Genomic DNA, 15,355 nt, shown 5'->3' with positions numbered 1-15,355 from the left:
ATAATAGGCATCACAACAAAGTGAACTTACAAGAGATTTAGTTCCCCATGGGAAAGCTCCATGATTCCCCCATTGCTGGTTTATTTTCACTTTAGGGTGGGGTAAAAATATAAATTGGCCATGCCCAACTTGAAAAACCACAGGCAGATCTTATGAGAAGGCTCTTGTACTGAATGGTGTGCAGTGGTGAAATAGTTGTATTTTGCACTAAACCCCTCTTGGAAAGCTAATGCAATATGGTCTTACCATTTTTGCAGACAGGACAACACTGTTCTGGTTCATAGACTGGGTTGACACACTCAGGAACTGCGCAGTCTGCTACAACACAGTGAACTTCATTGCTGGGCTCACAGCGACACCATTCACATGGAGAGGGCTAGGAACAAATCTAAAATTAGCCCCTTTTCTCCTATAACTCAACGCTTGCACATTCATATGCTGTCAGAAGACAAAACATCAGTGTTTATATTGGCTTTACTGTATGAACTCCAGGTACCATGTGTAGGATAATTCCTCCCCAACAGAAGGCAACCTTGGCATTCAAGCCACAGTAGGTTGCCCTGTGCGGCTCAGGTTGCCATGAGCAACTGGGCCCTCACATATGACTTGCCCTGTCTATGTTCCTACTTTCCAAAGAAATTTTTGGATAACTAATATGTCACCTCCTAGGTTGGTTTCCAGGTGTGCTGATGGCTCTGCTTTCCTCTGGTAAAGAGGAAAGAGCCTGGAACATAGGAAATAAGTTTGTACCATTTGTCATTTTTCTTCCTAAGAAAATTACTGAGAGACAAGAAAATGGTAAGTGGACAGTCTTAGCCTTTGTATGAACTCTTTCTTTTTCAAGCTAACCTAGACTTTAAATGGCATGTTTTCAATGTGAATTTTAGAGGAGATTGCATTTGGCATCCAAACATCCAGGTACTGCCTCTTGAAAGATTTCGGGAATACCTTGCATCTTGCCTGCTTGCTTTTATGAATGATTGAACATCCATCGACTTAAAAAGTCCCCTTTAAAAGTCAAAGACTCTGAAAATAGAACTGAAAAGTAATTTAAAGGAAAAAATAAATTGAATGTAAATTGTAATTGAAAAAGAAAAAAGAAAGGAATCAGAAAGCAATTTTTGTCTTCCAAGTACTTACCGACCAAAAGTGAGTTTGGGATTTTGTTTCCTTTTAGAAACTGCCTATACCACAAATAATTGCAAGCTTGGCCAGTCTGTAACTTTCATATTCTTTACAGGCCCTAGCCCTCCTTTTCCGTGATCCAGAGGTTTAGAATTCTGGAGTGACAACTTGGAGGTCTAGGAAGTTACGCAGGTCTATACTTCTCAAATCAAGCCATTTGTTTCCAGAAAATTCTGTCTTGCTCCCTTCCAGATTGTGTTAGTGAAAGCCCTCTGCCTTTGTCTTAGTGGCTACTCTCCATAACCACTATCCTGTTTCTTCCAGAATCTGAAAATTTGGGTAATATCAGTGCTCCTGGACTCAGGTCCCCTGTGGGGGTGGAAATCTTTCAACTAATTATTTTTAATTTTATATTTGGCTTGTGCTTGAAGAATGGTAATCTAGCTTTCAATTAATTATTTTACTGTCACATTTGGTAGGAAGAAGAGAAGTAGCCATAGAATCTGTGGGAAAAAGTATTGTTATTTTTTTTTTAACATGGCTAATAAGTTTGTTGTAGGGTAGAGTTAAGCTCTTTACCATGTGGCGAGTTGTGTTAAGTATTTCAGAATTTATTGTATTGTCCCAAGTACAGGGATTTTCCTAAAGCTCCTCTACTAAATAATCTCAGTACATGAAGGGAAAGCTTTGACACCACAGCGCATTATTTGACAGAGGGAATGTTTAATGAGGAAGCCTTGAGAGGGATGGAAATTCTCGCTGCTGTGCTGTTCCCTTGTGGTATCTTACATCCCCAAGAAAAACTGCCAGGAGGTGTCCCCATTTCCTTGGTTAAGAGCGAAGCATTAGTTTTTGCACAGCCTTCTAAAAGTGTAGCTAGGACTTGCATTTCCAGCTAATATGAGAGAAAAAGCAGCTGCTGTTATGGCTTCCACACCCTGCCCTGTGGCTGCTTTTTTTCTGGCTGGTTCCCTTCTTGCTGAAGGTGGGGGATGGTGCTGATCTGGGCAACTCCAATGGACTGCTTCTGGCATTAAAAATCCCAAAGGCTCCCCTAAATGTTCCCATGCGAAATGTGGACCTCAAAGTAATTGTGGTCTTTGAGAAAGGTTCGTTGGGCAATTAGATCCCCAGCACAGAGAGATGAAGAATACTATTCTAATTCCAATGTTTTTGAACATTATTAAATACTGGGTAATTACACTGTTTGAAGGAAGACTTGTTATTTCTCCATCTCACAGCTGAGGATATAGGCTGAGAGAGGTCTGGTGGCTTCCCCAGGCACCACAGTAAGGGGCAGAGGCAGGATTCTGATCTCAGTGGCCTAACCCCGATACTGTGTTGCCACGTGATAGCAAGAATCGCTATTCTGTGTGCTCCCATCTGAGTGTTTTATTTTTCAGTGATTTGTATACTTCTTCATACAGACAAGATCCTCAGGAATAGCCATTAGCAACTAAATAATTGTTTTATAGATGGTAGATATTTCCTACTAAGAAGGAGATTTCACTAACTGGGGTAGTAAGTACATAGATTATTATGGAGCCAGAGATTTTTGACCTTCTGCTAATGCGAGTTGGTAGAAAATTGTAGTAGGCTGAAGTTAGGTTGCATGAGGCTCACATTCTAGGAGCCTGGCCTGTTCAAGCCTTGGAGCCTGGCAGCTACATGTGGGTATATCTGGGAAAAGCACTGACAGATACTGGTCCAGTAAAGACTGGGGCGCTTCTGACTGAAGTCAGTGGAGGCTGGATGTGTGTGTACTGGAATCCTGAGAAATACTCTAAGAACTAAGGCTGCAAGGCTTCCTGGGAAAAGTATGTCCGTTTATATTTTTATGCCTATTTTTAAGGGATTTTGAATAATAAGAAACATAAATTAGAAAAATAAAAATATCACCACAGCCATCAGCTTTATTCATATGCCACATTCCATGTCCCTTCCTGGCCCACAATCTCTTGTCTGAAATGTTATTTCCTCTTTTCATTCATTATTTCCCAAGTAATGTCTCTGTTTCAGCCTCCATGTGCTCCTCTCCTTTCCCTTTTATAGCTATTTTATTTAACCCATTGGTCTCCCATTATGGCCCCTGCTTTCTCTTGCCATCCCCTTTCATAAGCTCACCAGTGTGAACACCATTGTTTTCTTGCTCAGTGTGACTTCCCTCACTGCCCTCATCTTCCCTGCACTTCTGAAAACACATTGAGTAAACGTTGAGAAGATTCCTAGGAGTGAGCAGGGTGCTACTTTGACATTAGGTTCAGAGTTTAAAAAAACTTCCCACCAAACAGCATAAAATGGTGAAAAGTTTGGTGCTTTGAATTAATCTTTACATCTTAAGCATTGAGTTGCTTACAGATTTCCTCTTATCAGGCTCTTCAATATGAAAACTGAAGATTAGATCTGAAAATGACCCTGTAAAACCTAAGATTAAGCATTAAGATTCTCCTTAGAGGAACAGAAGACAGTGAAATAAGGACTTGGGAAAAAATCACTCTGACTAGCTTTTTGTGGAGGAACATGTGAATTATGTCTAGTACATGGCTTTAGTCAGCTAGAGATTTGGTAAGATGATTAAATGATGCCATCCTAAAATTTTATACCTGGAAAACCTTTTTCTAAGAAATGTCAAAGAATATTTTACTTCTTTGGAAGCTTTGGAAAATAAAGTAACATTCACTATAAATATACCTTTAGATAAATCTTGATTGAAATTAGGTTTAGAGGTTAATTTGTTACTATATGTACTCAATGATTGAGCACATGTCTGTTATGAATCCCTACCCCTCCAACTTAGTGTTTTGAATATCTAATGTGGGATCCAGCTTAAGCAGAAGCCTTGCACTTTATCTGTTGTTCCTGCTATCACTGAATATATTCACACAGCAAATCCAAACGTTGTCCCAGCAGTCCCCGAATTCCAAAGAGGGGTTTTCTCATAGATATTTGAGTAGAAGGAGAATCTTTCTGACATATTGGTTTAGGTGACTAGAATCCAAATTTCCTTCCTCAGTATTAGAATGGAAACACAGCAATTCATTTTATTTTCCAACTGGTTAACTTTTAAAGACCTTGAAACTGAAATCCCAATGTCCCTGTCTGTGATTTTTAAATATTTTTGAAGATTTTTGGAGAATTGGAGGAGAGGTACCAGAATCCTGGAAACAAAAGAATGCTCTATGATATTGTGAAATTGGAAAAGTAGAATGAGAATTCTACTTTTTTATGGAATAACTGATTAATTCCTGAAAAATTGTCAGACATGTTCCTTGTGAGATTTGGAAGCCAACAGTCAACACAAGATTATTAGAACATATTTTATAGATTGGTTACATATAATTTTCCAGATGTTTATAGAAATGCACATGTATTTTGTATTCTGTACCCATACCTGAGGAAAGGCTGGATGTTTCGTCCCTACATCAATATTTATGTGGTAACTGTTACTGGCATTGTTCATAGAATGCCCAGGAGAAAGTACTATCAGTCTCTAAGATTCGTTATATAAATTCAAACCTCCAAATGGCAAGGGTCATATTAGCGTTCAGCTTACTTTTTTAATTTGGTGAATTTTAAGATAACAATATTCATACAAGTTTAGGAACCCTAATTAAAAAAGAGAGAACAAATATTTCACTTATTGGGTTTTATTTGGGTGGTTGTGGTGTCCTGGGTAAAAGGAAGTTCTCGATAACCACGAGACTTTACTTACTAGCTGGAAATCTTGGGGAAATCGCATAACCTTCCTGTGCTTTAGTTTCTTAATCTATACAATGAGAATAATAGTATTACCAACTTCACAGAGTTATCACGAAGTACATAAAAATATGTAAGGAATATTATAGCCATCATCATTATTGTGTACTTAGTGATGGCTTTCTAAAAAAATTCAAAAAGTATAAAACTGGAACCATAAGACTGTTCAAAAGAATAAGTTATTTCTCTTGTTCAAAGTGTCATCTGATTGCAGATAAAGTTTGTGAAGGAGTTTTACAGGACCTGGTTTGGTGGGAGGGGATTTGTGAACTAATGGAATTAATCATGATAGAAGCACATTAAAAATTATTAGAGGCCTCTATATAAAGAATAATTGTGAATGGTTGAAATGATCATTAAAATTCACTCAGGAAAAGCAAAGCAGCAAAACTATTTTACTTTCCTGAAGTCTCATCATTTAGATGTCAGCTCAGATGCCCGCTCTCTGGGGAGGTCTGTCTGATTATCCTTCCGTCATCTCCTTCCATCTCGTTGTCCATTCAGAGCCCTAATCAGTTCAGGAAATTATCTTATGAATTTGTTTACTCTCATCTTTGTTTATTCTCATATGCTTTCTCTAGAAATTATAAACTTCTATAGTATGGTGGTCATTGCTATATTCTCAGCACCAAGAAGATATCTTAGCACATGATACTCAAAAAATAGTTAACATATGCATGATAATTTTTGCAGTGTTTGTGTTTTCTTATTTGTTAAGCCACACCTCTGGGTAGCCTCATCTGTGTTCAAGGGCACATTAGAGGAACAGGTTTCTGACTATGAGACAGGAATAACTATTTCAGTTTCACTATTATGACAATGAACATAAACTCACTCTCTAAAGGTAATTTGAAATTCATAATATCTATTGTGTGGATCACAAGGTAAGTCAATCTTCAAGCACTCCATTGACTAGACTATCTAGCAGATGATTGCAGGCTTTTACTGCACTAGAAAATGCCATGAAAACTACATTTAGGGCAAGCATACAGAGGAATTGCTAGAGAGTCTGACAAAAGCTAGTCTTATTTCATAATGTGTATCAAATTTAATGGTTGATTATTAAAATTATTTCAGGATATTATTTTATTTTAGGAAAAAGCCCTGATTTTAAACAAGTCCACTTTCCTAAAGGACAGGTTAGTATACAAAGCTTAACAAAACACATTCTGAATATTCTGAGAAATGAAACTTGATTTCTAGAAAGCCTTCTGTGAATAGGAGGGGAGACACCCAAAATACTGGAATTATCTTCTGGAGGGCAAGATGCTTATGATATAGGCTTCCCCTACTAAATGAGCATTCTAGGAACTCATCTGTATCACTGTACCAGCTGGCATTGTTGTGAGAGGTTGCATCCAGCTTCAGTGAATTTTTTTTGAAGACTCTTTCAACGTGTTTGCCCATTTCATGATGGGTGATTTATGAGCAAGCATACTTGCCCACTCCATGCTGAATGTTCCACAGTTTTTGACCAAGAAAACGGCATGACCCCCATGCCCCATCCTCCCTATTCACCTTATCTTGCCCCCAGCAACTTATTTTTGTTTCCCCAGATGAAAAAAGTCCTCAAAAAGGAAATATTTTTCCCCATGTGGAAGAGGTGAAACAAATCAAAACAAAACAAAAATAAATAACAAAAACACTAAAAGTCATCAAATCAAAATGGACAAGTTCAAAAACTGCTTTTGAGCAGTGGAAAAAGTCTTGATAGGTGTATTATATCAAATGAAGAGTACTTTGAAGGTGACTGAAGTGTAAACATGTGAACATAAATGCATAATTTTTGTAAGTGAATTCCAGGTTTTTTGGGTCCCCCTCATATTGTTGAAGTCTGGGGGGAGGCAGACCTAAATGGACAGGACATATTTTAAGTTCCAAGTTAGCACACTAAAAGTTTCCATGACTTTCCTTCTAACCATGTGATACTATATTTTGGATGTCATGTGCTCTATTTCTTTGATAATTGGCAAAAATTATCAAAAAGAAGATAGCTCTGATTGCTTTTGCAAAAGCTTCCCATTAAATAACTCTTTAAATTCTGATTTCTACCAGGGAAAATATACTGCTTTAAGAAGCACTCTTCTTTTAGAGATAATTTATGGCATAAATTTCATCACTTTATGAAACAAATCTCATTACTTCCAAACCGTATGAGAAATTTGGAAGACACTATTTCAAAGTTGCTGATGCCTGTCAGGAATCTCGCTGTTCACTTCATTAAAATATACATTAAATGACAGAGTACAAGGGTATTTAGCATCCGCTGCCACTCTTGTAGCCGGTAATTCGCATGCGACTGGTGTCATCTAATAATCAATGCATCTGATGGGCTTCAACCAAAATTCACCATCGTGTGAAAGAAGACCAATCACATTACTGATTAAAATTCTCCTCAGTGTCCTATGTCTGATGGGATTGTGGTGACCTCTCCAGTAACCTGCCCTATTGATTGGGGTATATTTGAAATACTGAGGTTGTAAGTCATGAAATTATGAACACAGAGATGGAACTTCTTTAATAATTTTAATACTGCAGAAGCAAATACAAAATTAGATATATGAATTTTTTTTTAGTAACCATCTCAGCTGGTCAGCAAATGTATATGCTGGTTATCATTTGAGTAACAAGTTAAGTAGTGACTGTTCTGACCTTTTCTGAGAAGTTTTTTTTTCTTCTCTTTTTCTTTTTTTTAAAATTGTTATTCAATTACAGTTGTATGCCTTTTCTCCCCATGAGAAGTTTTTTTTTTGATAATACATTCTGGAATATTATTTTTAGGTGTCTGTCAAAAAGCACTTCATGTTTGTTATAAATACAAACACTTTGCCAAGTGATTGTAAAACATACACACAGCTTTGCCTATGTAGATGTGATAAATTAGGTAAGTAATAAACCAAAATTCAGAAATAAAGTAAATTTTTAACGTTATTTATTCAGCGTATTTATTAGGTATATATTATATGTATGATAATGTGTATAAGGTAAACCAAGATGAACAGCATGTCTAGCTTGCTCTCAAGAAATGACAATCCAAAAGACAATAATGAAATCTAGATATCTGAGAAAATAAGTTTTAATGTTTTAAAACAAATGATTTTTTAATAAAAATAATTGATGGTACTATTACAATGGAAGACAGGATTATTGGAGTTAATCTTTCTATTTTTGTCTGCAATTACTCCAAGCTAATGTAAAACTCAAGAATATTGCAAAACAGTTGATAAAATGCCCAATATAAAATGATTAATTACAAAGTACAAAAAAAGTCCCCGTGTTCTTGAAAATTCTTCATTATAGTTGTAACACAGCACTGACATTATATTAATGGCTTATTTTGTTTTCCTAGCAGTATTTTTCTGAAAAATGTATTTATAAACTTTGACATATCTTTTATGGGCAGAAAACTGTATAATTATATACTGACTATTCTGATAAACTGATGGCCTATTGAACCAATTTATTTTCTGAATGTTTTCAAGGAGTCTCATGACGATAAAATGCAGCTTTTTTCTGAAATATGAAGAATAGCATTCAGAAAACATAGATAAGGAGAATGTTGGCAAGACTATCTTTCCTTAGTTACAATCACATGTATTTTTTAAAGTAGGCAAGTGCACTTATCAAGGAAACATCAGTTTGCATTTAACAGGGGAAAAAAAGGATGTGTTTCAGTCTCTAGGATCTTAGGAGAACCCAATGGAATAGAAAAAGGCTAAAGGGTTCAAGATAAAGATGCGTACGAAGTACCACACCTATGTTTGTGAAATAGCTCAGAAACGCGGCAGCCCTTAGTCCTTCACTGATAAGCTGGATTGACAGTTGACTTTGGGGACAATGAACTGAGTGTTTTCAGTAGGGCCTGTATGTCTCCATTGGAGGGATGCCCCAAAGTGGAAAACTGAGTAATGGCGTAACTTCAAAACTTTACTGTTGACGCTGGAAAGGACAGATTGTTGATATCACCTAAAAAGCTAGTCACCTTTTAAAACAAGTCCATGTGTGTGTGTATGTGTTGGGGGGGGGAGCGGAATACATCACCAATTAGAATTCTACAACCTGACAGAATTATGTAAGAGACAAATATGCCAGTCCTATTCTATTGGAAACATTAGAAGGAGGAGATGATAGAAAAGAGAGAAGGCCATAACTCAGCGCGCTAGCCTTATGTGGTGACACCAAATTCAGGGTTTTTCATTGGCTAGGAGAGATAGCAGTTATAGGACTGGGAAAACCAAACCATTGGTACTGGGAGTGCCAATCCGATTGTTACTTAAGACCCTCTTCACTTAAGACACTATCTCGGTATTTCTCTGAGCAAAAATTTTCTAAAAGCTGAAATCTTTTCTTCATTTTCCATTTGCTGGTAATGTTCTTTTATATGTTTCAAAGAGGGAGTAATTAAAAGTTAATAAAATTAAGTGATTTATAACTGGTAATATGAAAATGTATTAATATTCAACTTTAAGTCCAAACAGCAATTTTCTACCAAATTTTAGGCTTCATTATTTGATGCTTACTTAACTGATAGCTTACCCCATTCCACAAAATATATTGAGATGGCTTATGGGCAATAAGATAAAAGTGTATTTTAATGTTAAAAATCTTGACTGAATAATTTCTTGGTAGACCTTTCAACTTTAGTGGGCACTGGTACGCGAGGTACAGCAGATCAATCACAACGTTCAAACCACGTAGGAGAGTTGGTGGTGCTGTTGCCCAGCAGCATGTGGCTATGGGGAGTAAGTGCATTCACATCTCCAGTCCTGCTGTCAGACACTGTTGTTTTACCTTGGACAGAGCACTTGGAACCTGGGTTTTGTCATTTGTTCAATGGAGGTAAGCATAACACGATAGTAATAGGGCACTCATTTTCTCACTTGATTCTTATGAGACTAAAAGGAATTTTTAAACTATGTCCCATTGGTTAAATGACTATTATCTTTGTCATAGCTTTCAACTTGACCAGGGTTTCTTTTATTTCTCTTTGTATATTATCAATGGTCATGTATTTCTCAAGGAAGTTTTAGATTTGTCATAAATTACCATATTTCGCCATGTATAATGCACACCCACATTTTAGTACTAATTCTTGTATATAATTCACACTAGTACTATCCAGGTATAATGCGCATCCTTATTTTTCCCTCAAAAATTTGGGCAAAAAAGTGTGCATTACACATGGGAAAAGATGGCATTTTTATTAAATGAATGGCCTAATCATTTTCTTATGGATAATTTGAAGTATTGAATTTGTAAAGAATATGTTGTTCGAGTTTTGAAAACAATCTGGGTTTCATCTCTAAAATGGAGCATTGTTTGCACCAGATCACAGACTGAAAATGACATTGGGTACCATTATAAAGAAAAATGACTTAATTTTTAACTACTGGAAGATTTTACAGTTGAGTATGGAATTTCCAAGTCTCAAAAATTATTATGAAGGTACATGCTTGTTGTTTTAAATTTGTATTTCACTAATATAGGAATTGAAAAAAATCTAAAATCACAGAAAATATTCCTAGTCAATTCTCACTGCCTTCAGAAGGCGGGTTTTGTTTGTTCTGATTGATTGTGCTTCTTTAGGGGCTTACTTCTTTATGGCCATGGGAGTTTTTTAAATGAGACAAGTTGAGCCCTGTAAAATGTGGAGCAGGGAAAGAATTTTCCTCATGTTAGCAATGTACTATAATTCCATCAGAAAGATCTGGCACTTAATGTAAAAGACGAGTTATAGTCGAACAGGTATTCCAGAATATAGGACATGTACATGCTGAAATGGAAAATAAGTCATCTTTCCCACATCTTACATAATATCCAGTGAACTTATGGAAGCTAAGCAGGTGTAATGGAGAGAGTACTAGAGTTAGAGTAAGAAGCCCTTCCTTCTCACTTATAAAATGAGAATAAATATGTCTTAGAACTAAATAATTCAATGAATAAACACTGGCGCAAAATATATTATAAACTTGTCAGCAATGGCTTGTTTTGATCTTGTGTTACTTCCGTGGTCCAAGCCCTTCGTTGACTCTCTACTCATTCCAGACTTTGGCCTAAGCTCCTCAGTCGGGCATTCACATGCTCACTCTTATCTTCCACTTTTTGTCTAGTCTATACCCTATGTTCTGGCCACTCAGGTGAATTCACTTTTCTCTGCATGTGCTTTGCATTTACTTTTGCAAAATTTCCTATTTTTGTGCAAAATGCTTTCAGTGCACTCAAATTCGCTCTTAAGAGACCATCCTTCAGACTGAATTACTCCTTTCTTCGGAGGAGTTCCTACAGCAGTCATTACAGGACACCTGTTATTGGTGGTATTTGTGTTACTCCTTTTGATAGACTGGGAGCATCTGGAGGCTCAGATTTTTGTCGCGTATTTTGGTGCACCCCCACAAGACCTACCACTTCTCCACACATAAGAGATATTTAGTAAAATGAGATGCAATAAAATTGGACTATGAATTAGGTAAGGTGACTTTAAAAGATGTAGTAATGGACTGAGTATCTAAGTCAGCAGATAGTGTATATATTTTCACTCACTGATGTAATTAGGAAATCTACTATGTGATATTAAAAATACCTACTCAACTTGTCACACCATTAAAAGAGAGCACAAGGGATATCAAAATAATAGAAATTTACTAATCTTTGCTTATCTATATCATTTGAGGATTCTCAGTAAGTAGAAAGTTATTATTATATAATAATTTATATATAATGAAGTATACTTATAATTTCCTAAATATATGAATTATTATATATCTATGCCAATTATTATATATCCAAGAGTAAAATTGTACTCCTTGGAAACAAGCATGTAAAGAGATATGACTAAGCACATGAGCTGTTAAGTATGTGCAGAACACATTTAAAATAGGGAAATCTAGACGCCTTTTAAAATTTACATGTCTGAAAGGAGATCCCTTCCATGAGTGAAGTCAGTCCTGTATTTGTCAATACACAAAGACTTTGTAACCTTCAAGAATGCAGGTTAGAAAGATCTGATGACAGAACAATTTGAGGGATGCTGAAGGGAAGAAGAATTGGATCACAGATCGGAAGTCAACTACCTTTTTCTATAGAGGGTCAGATAGTAAATATTTTTGACCCATGTGGGTCATATAGTCACTTGAGCAACTCCTGAATTCTGCATTCTACCCTAAAAGACACCATAGACAGAAATGAATAAGCATCACTGTTTTCCAGTAAAACTCTACCTACCAAAACAGACAGTGAGGTGGATTTGGCTAATGGCTCATAATATGCTGACCCCTGTCTTAGCATTTTGATTATATGTGACTGGCATCATTGTCATTATAATTTTAAGTAAGTAATTTTCCAATTGTTTTATGTAACAAAAACTAATAAATTACCATAAATAATCATATTAAATGCAATTTTGAGAACTTTAAAAATAATCAGACAATAGAGGATAAACTGAGACATAAAGATTTTTTATTAACTGCCCAGAAGAGTAAAGGAAATAAAAGATTAAGAAATATCTTGCTAATGATTTAAGATAAACTGTGTTTCATTGAAATATTATTAATTTAAAAATGTTAATAGAAATTCTGCAAAAAAAAGTATTTTACTAAATTTGTGAAATACTGGATTAAATTCAGTTTAGTAGTAATAATAGTAAAAATGTCACTTAGCTTTTATGAATCTCTTTTTGCATGCCAAGTTTTCCTATTATCTCTATTTTAGAGGAAAAGTAACATTTGCCTCGGTCACTTGGCTGGTAAGTAAGTGGTAGAGCCCACTCTGTACTCCAGTTTCAATCACACAGTTGAGCCCTTTGCTGTTGAACTATACATACTGACTCTCAGACAAACCTTTTAAAATCATTCAAGCACCGTCAGCATACTAATGTACTCTGCACATTTCCAATAGATGTTAAAGGGATCATCATTTCTCAAATTTACTTGACCATGACAAAAAAAAAAATCAAAATCCTTCCTAAGAATCTCACAGGGTGCTGGTGCTCCCTAGAAGACAGTCTGAAAAAGGTTACATTTCAGCAGCCATTCCCAAACCCAGCTGACCATTAGGCTAATTTGGGAAATTTTAGGAAAGTACACATTTAAATCATTTTGATTGCAATTAAAAAGGGAGAGATCAAGGCCTATGAGTTTTTGCAATATTCCTGCCTCAGTTGATACTGACAATATGCCAATTTAAGCATATGCCTCTGTTCCAATGCCTTGTAACTAGACGTTTTCGCCTACCCCATCCATTTTGCATACTCCATTCTTGCCATGAAGTGAGGGGTGGGAGATTTCAGTCCTCTGCTCCTAAAAATCACCCAACGCATGGCAATTTAGTTCCTTACAGATGTATAGCTAATTTAGTTCCTTTGTTACTTCCTAGTACAGCCTCAGTGAAAACAAATAGGTAGTGTTTAATCTAATCTATTTTTGTTTTGTTTTGGCCTATACTGTTTGTTTAATTACAGAATTTTTAATTTTTAGACAAAACTCCCTTTTTATCAGAGCCTTTGCAAACTTCGAGTAGAGTTTGCAAAAGGAGACTGTGTCAGATCGATTTTAGACATGCCAATATTTTATTGTTCTTGTGTACTTGTAACTGCGTTGTCATGGTGACAGGTCCTGATATCACATTTCTATAGACAATTGGCTGAAATAAATCTTTGCCTCCAACATACTTATTAGAAAGAAAGATGCAAAAAAGTACCATTTTTCTGTTATACCTAAAGGTAGTAGATGTAGAAAAAAAGGCCACAGGAAAGCAATGTATTAGCATTACCTTTGCCAATTATGAGCTGTATCATGGTAGTGCATTCACTGTTTCTCTTGGCCTTGTCTTTTTCATTTGTAAAACAAGGGAATTAGACAAAATAATTTTAAAGTTCCTTTCCATACCTAAAATCCTGTAGTCTACTTTTACAAATATGAAGGACCTAGACTATGAAAAACAGACCATGATACTTGCCTTTTATATATAGAATTTTTATAAACTCGACACTAGAAACCCCATCCTGTTCTAAGAACTAACAATGGTAGTCAAACATCAGTATTATGACAAAAGGATTTTAAAAACCCATCTGTGTAATGTTTAATTAAAACTCTTTAAGCAGTTAGAATTTCATTATAAATCAAGGTGCAATACTATCATTTAAAAATTCCCAATATACTTATTCTTCATCACCATATATGATGACATTGTAGTGTCTATCCTATAGCTAGAGAGATTAAACTTTTGTTCATGATCATGTGACATAATAGGGGAAAAGATAAGAGTTGTGTTCAGTGGACTTTTATCCACTTTAGAAAAATTTATACAGCCATAAAATATCATCTGGAAACTTTTTCAGGAGATAAATGATTTTGCTTGTCACTTTAGTACTTCATTCACTCTTTTCATGGTGTCATTAAGTCCTTGCAAAGATGGCTTTATAGTGACGTGCTACACAGCAGGCTGGAGGCAAGGAAATCAACAATGGAGGTGTGTTAGGCTGAAATTACTGATGTTAATCAATAGTGATGATAAAAGTACAAATTATAGGCTGTAAAATAAGCCAGTTCCCAATTAACAATGGCTATTGTTTGAGAAAGATCTCCTGGATAAGCAAACTCATTGATCACTTCAAATCGCCTCTTAGTAATTTCTTTCAAGCTCTTCCTCAAAAGCTTGGCAGAGTACAACTAAAAATAAACCAGTAAGTTTTTCCTGTGCTGTCCTTTATAAAACACTGCCTGATGTATAAATCAAGCTGTAGGAAAACAAAACAAAACAAAAATACGATCAGGGCAGATAAGGAGAAGTAGACACAAAAGATTCATCTAATCTTAAAGTAAGATTTTTGTGAAATAAAAACATTCCAGTTTCCTCAAATTTAATACACACACATGCTTCAATGCATGTATACAACAATCTCAATTTAGATGATATAGATTTATCTACAAAATTTGCATAAAATATGTAGACCAGGTTTATGAAATAATAAATAGGGAATAGAAACAATTATGTTTGTTAATATCATACTATTGACCAATTATGTATTTTGGAGATTAAAGCCACAAATAAAAATAGGCAAATTTCTAAAATATGCAAAGCCTTGTACAAGTGGAGTTAAAGTTTGGAAGGCGGACTACTGGGTCCTTCCATTTCCGGTTTCACTGTCTTATACCATTGGAAGTCAGTACGGGATGGGCAGCAGAGTCTGTGAATGGCTGAAGGCTGGCATCAAGTCTGAGATAGTCACTAACAGTGACAAGCCCCACAAATCTCAGCTGTGGCTGCAAATCAAACACCGATTTGCCCCATGTGCACAGGGCACAGAAGCCCAGTCACAAATCCTTGTCGTCATTCTTATCACACAGTTGCCATCATTAGCAGCAGCAGTTTGCAGGACTGAGGACAGCAATAAATATCAGTGGGTGAGAATGAAAAACTCTTTCTATGTGTAACTAACCAAAGGGCTGGCTGACCATCAATTCTCCTAAAATTTACA

At 35.9% G+C, this 15,355-nt stretch overlaps 1 protein-coding gene across 1 annotated transcript in view; it reads right to left on the bottom strand.

Annotated features, from left to right (window-relative positions):
- Window positions 1–15,355, bottom strand: part of VWC2L (von Willebrand factor C domain containing 2 like) — a 149,612-nt gene that overhangs the window by 125,084 nt on the left and 9,173 nt on the right. Inside the window, exon 3 of the mRNA XM_024564214.2 lies at window positions 247–376. Within this exon, the coding sequence (XP_024419982.1) occupies window positions 247–376 (130 nt within the window). The remainder of the gene's footprint in view (window positions 1–246; window positions 377–15,355) is intronic.

This window comes from Desmodus rotundus, chromosome 2 (assembly GCF_022682495.2).
Source record: "Desmodus rotundus isolate HL8 chromosome 2, HLdesRot8A.1, whole genome shotgun sequence".
In the NCBI taxonomy this organism is placed as follows: domain Eukaryota; kingdom Metazoa; phylum Chordata; class Mammalia; order Chiroptera; family Phyllostomidae; genus Desmodus; species Desmodus rotundus.
The sequence above is the reverse complement of the archived record's forward strand: the minus strand, read 5'-3'. Positions and strand labels throughout refer to the sequence as shown.